This window comes from Micromesistius poutassou (genome assembly GCF_964030765.1).
Source record: "Micromesistius poutassou genome assembly, chromosome: 17".
NCBI lineage: Eukaryota > Metazoa > Chordata > Actinopteri > Gadiformes > Gadidae > Micromesistius > Micromesistius poutassou.
Genome location: NC_140287.1, coordinates 13,934,278 through 13,938,144, shown reverse-complemented (window position 1 = coordinate 13,938,144; position 3,867 = coordinate 13,934,278). Strand labels below are relative to the sequence as shown.

At 47.9% G+C, this 3,867-nt stretch overlaps 1 protein-coding gene across 1 annotated transcript in view; it reads right to left on the bottom strand.

Moving 5' to 3' along the window:
• Window positions 1-576: 576 nt before the first annotated feature.
• The window catches only part of pacrg (PARK2 co-regulated), a 68,377-nt gene continuing 65,086 nt past the window's right edge, over window positions 577-3,867 (bottom strand). The window contains exon 4 of the mRNA XM_084481921.1: window positions 577-903. Coding sequence (XP_084338047.1) covers window positions 743-903 — 161 coding nt within the window. The 3' untranslated portion in view covers window positions 577-742. The remainder of the gene's footprint in view (window positions 904-3,867) is intronic.

Genomic DNA, 3,867 nt, shown 5'->3' with positions numbered 1-3,867 from the left:
ACTGGCTGGCTGCAGTACAGAACTAACACAACATAACTAGGTGGTGTAGCTATCAGATAGCTGCAGTCCAGAGAGATTTTACTGTTGTTTATTTTTGGTTATTTGTTTGTTGAATCGCACTACTTACATCTCTCCACAATGTTTTCTACCATTGCATGCAGTTTTACCTCTCTCAATGTTTTAGGGTTTCAACATTTTAGTTATTCTGTATCCTCACTGCTCATGGTAAAATATAACAAGGCACAAATGTATGCAGACTTCTTCCACACTTTTCCCCCAGAAAGTGTGTTAAACCAAGGAGAATACAAACACGTTTGGGACTTTAATGCTTTAATGAGGGAGAAATTATTATGCGCTGACATTGAGCACGAGTTTTAGAACTAAGGCAAACACAGGGATGCAAAACATTAAATGGCTTGCCGGTATGATTTTAATGGGGGTCACACAGTATGATAAAAATGTGTGTGTGTGTGTGTGTGTGTGTGTGTGTGTGTGTGTGTGTGTGTGTGTGTGTGTGTGTGTGTGTGTGTGTGTGTGTGTGTGTGTGTGTGTGTGTGTGTGTGTGTGTGCGTGCGTGCGTGTGTGTTGGCTCAGGTAACAGCAAGGTGAAGAACGGCCCAGAGCAATGTGAAGAGAAACACAATTGCACCAATAAACGAATGAATGAAAAAAACAAATTTGTGCTACAAGTTGAAGGAAAAAGAAAAAGGCACATGCAGTAATAAGGTGAAGCCTCTCCTGGTCAGTTGAGCATGCAGGACTCGTAGGTGGGCACCATGTACTTTATGTTGATAAAGGCGTCATCCCCCCCGTGGCGTTCAAACAGCTCCAGGGTCTCCTGGATCAGGTCGGCAATGTTCATCCTCTTGCGCTGGCTGTAGTCGATGCAGTCGCCGATATTTGCTGTGTAGAGAGAGAGAGAGAGAGAGAGAGAGAGAGAGAGAGAGAGAGAGAGAGAGAGAGAGAGAGAGAGAGAGAGAGAGAGAGAGAGAGAGAGAGAGAGAGAGAGAGAGAGAAGTCATGTGATCAGCCTGCTGTCGATCACTCCTCCGCTGCAATCTGTGCTGGTGAAAATATGGCTATTATGCTGCAATGCTTGAAGCCTTTCCAAATGTTCACCCTGAAAAAAAATGATTCCATACTTGTTGGTCTTAAAGCTGTCATGGGTGTAGCTATTGCATAGCAAAGCATTACAAGGGGCGGGTAGAGCGCGTACCATATAGGCTCAGTCCTGAACGCAGCGACCCGGGTTTGAATCCCGCCCCGTGGTCCTTCGCTGCATGTCCTCCCCTCTATCCCCCCAGACCTTCCTCTCTATCTCACTCTATAATGAAATGCATAAAAATGCAAAAATAAATCTTTAAAGCAAAAGCATAATAAAGCTTAGCATCAAGCATAACCTAGCATACCAGCCCCCACTTGTGACCAATTACCGTGATTGAAACGGCGATCGTTTACTCCCGGCTGATGTGAACGGTAGCCACACTGTGTGTTAATGTGCTCTGTGTGTCACGTATCGCCAGTGGTGACTTAATGGCTCGGGCCGAGTTCACAACGGCTTTGGCGGAAAGTTGTGCGTTTAATGAGGCAACATGTGGAGCAGAGAGAGAGAGAGAGAGAGAGAGAGAGAGAGAGAGAGAGAGAGAGAGAGAGAGAGAGAGAGAGAGAGAGAGAGAGAGAGAGCAGAGTGGAGGACACACGACTGACTGATCCTCCAAAGTGCCACACATCAGTGTGTTGAGGTAGACGAGCCATGATCACTGACCTGGAGATGGTGGAGTTTGTGTGTGTGTGTGTGTGTGTGTGTGTGTGTGTGTGTGTGTGTGTGTGCGTGCCTGTGTGCGTGTGGGTGCATGTCATTTAAAAAAATATTTTATTCAAAAGAGCAAAAAAAATGTACAGAGCAGCCACATGGGCAGCCAATCAGGTCACAGAAAGCAGAGCTCATCTCCCAGTGGGTGCACAACACACACACACACACACACACACACACACACACACACACACACACACACCAGTAAAAGGCTCACAATTGGACTACAGAGCTCTGGGGCGCTCTGGGAACTTGTTATCGAAACAGCATTCCTGAAGTATCTAGCCTTCACTTCCCCCTGCTGACAGATGGCACACACACACACACACACACACACACACACACACACACACACACACACACACACACGCGTAAAAGCCTTTGTGTGTATAGATTTCAAGTTCATCAGCACAAACTGCTACTGCAGTGGTGGCTCCAGTGTTTATGTGTCTTCTTCATTTGCAGAGCAAGAAGAGTAAGAAGGTTAAGGAAAGAGTGTGTCCAAAACCAGACCCAGTCTATCTGGGATCTTTTAGAGACCGCTCTGCCTCACTCTCCTGCTGGGCTAGGGCAGAGGGTCGATCACCCCCGACTCCACCTCCTGCTCTGACTCATCTCCGTCTCACTTCTCAGCTGCTCTCTCTCTCTCTCTCTCTCTCTCTCTCTCTCTCTCTCTCTCTCTCTCTCTCTCTCTCTCTCTCTCTCTCTCTCTACCCCCCCCATCTCTTTCTCTCTCTCTCTTCTGGATTGATCTTCATTGTTCCCTCATTAAAACACAAGGAAGAGGAGAAGGCAAAACCATGACGCAGGCATTGAACGGTGACACCCCCCCCCCCCCCCACCACACACACACACACACAAACATACACCCCCCCCCACCCCAACTCAAAACAACAGCTACTTTGATTCCAAATTGTCTGTTATACGTCTGTCTATGGGTGTTTGTCTATGTGCGTGTGTGTGCGTTTGTTATGGCCCTTGTGCTCTCCAGTATAGATACTGTATATCTTTAGTAATAGCACGCCTAGGAATCTGGTGTAATGGTCGATGCCGTGGGGGCGGCAGTGGTGACCTTGTTTCAGAAGCTATTAATAATGTTTCTCTCACTGTTAGGAACAACAAACAAGCAGGTCTCGGGCTCGCTGCAGGTCACAGCACGGGCGCTACGTGTTTTTCTGCGTTTGTCTCCGTACCAAACTGCTGAACGTCTCAGACACATAGGGAACACACGCACACACACACAGACACACAGGGCTCTGCTGCAAACTATATCCAATCATCAGTAAAACAGCCATAAAAAAAACCCACCGAAGCCTTAAAAAGATGCATAACAAGTATTTTTCTTGAGGACAACAAAGAAAAGAGAATATTTAAAATATACATACTGTAAAAAAACAACAACAAGGCACTTTAAGGAAGAACAGAGTGATGTTTTCGTGGTGAGAGAGGATCTCTGCTGGCCGAGGAGCCAGGGAAAGGAAACGCAGTGGCGGGAACCAGCGTGTCTCCTCACCATCTGTTTCAGCAGCTGTGCTCCGCTGTGTATATGTAAGTGTACATATGTACGTGTGTGTCCTGTCTGTGTGTTAAGCACACATGGGATCAAGTGTGTGCGTGGCTGTTCAGGGGGGCGCCTGCGTTATTGCAGGCGGGCTCCTTGTAGGTTAAGAAGCGCACTCCCAATATGCAAAGGGCATGCACACGCACACGCACACACACACACACACACACACACACACATATGCACGCACACACACACACACACACACACACACACACACACACACACACACACACACCTCAAGGCAAGGGAGAGTGGAGAGGCATGGGATGCCGCTGCTTTCTGGGGCCTACATGGGGAACCAGGAAGTGTCAGAGCCTGCAAGGGTGTTGTTCTACTTGTTGCTGTCGCCCCAACACTCTCGGGCCTTCTACAGAAACAGCAGCACATTCCACAGGCAGAATCTACAACCAACAGAAACCACAGCTATTCCAGCGGACCTACCGCGCACAAGAACCGACCGCTAGCACCTACCGCTAGCAGAATCAACCGC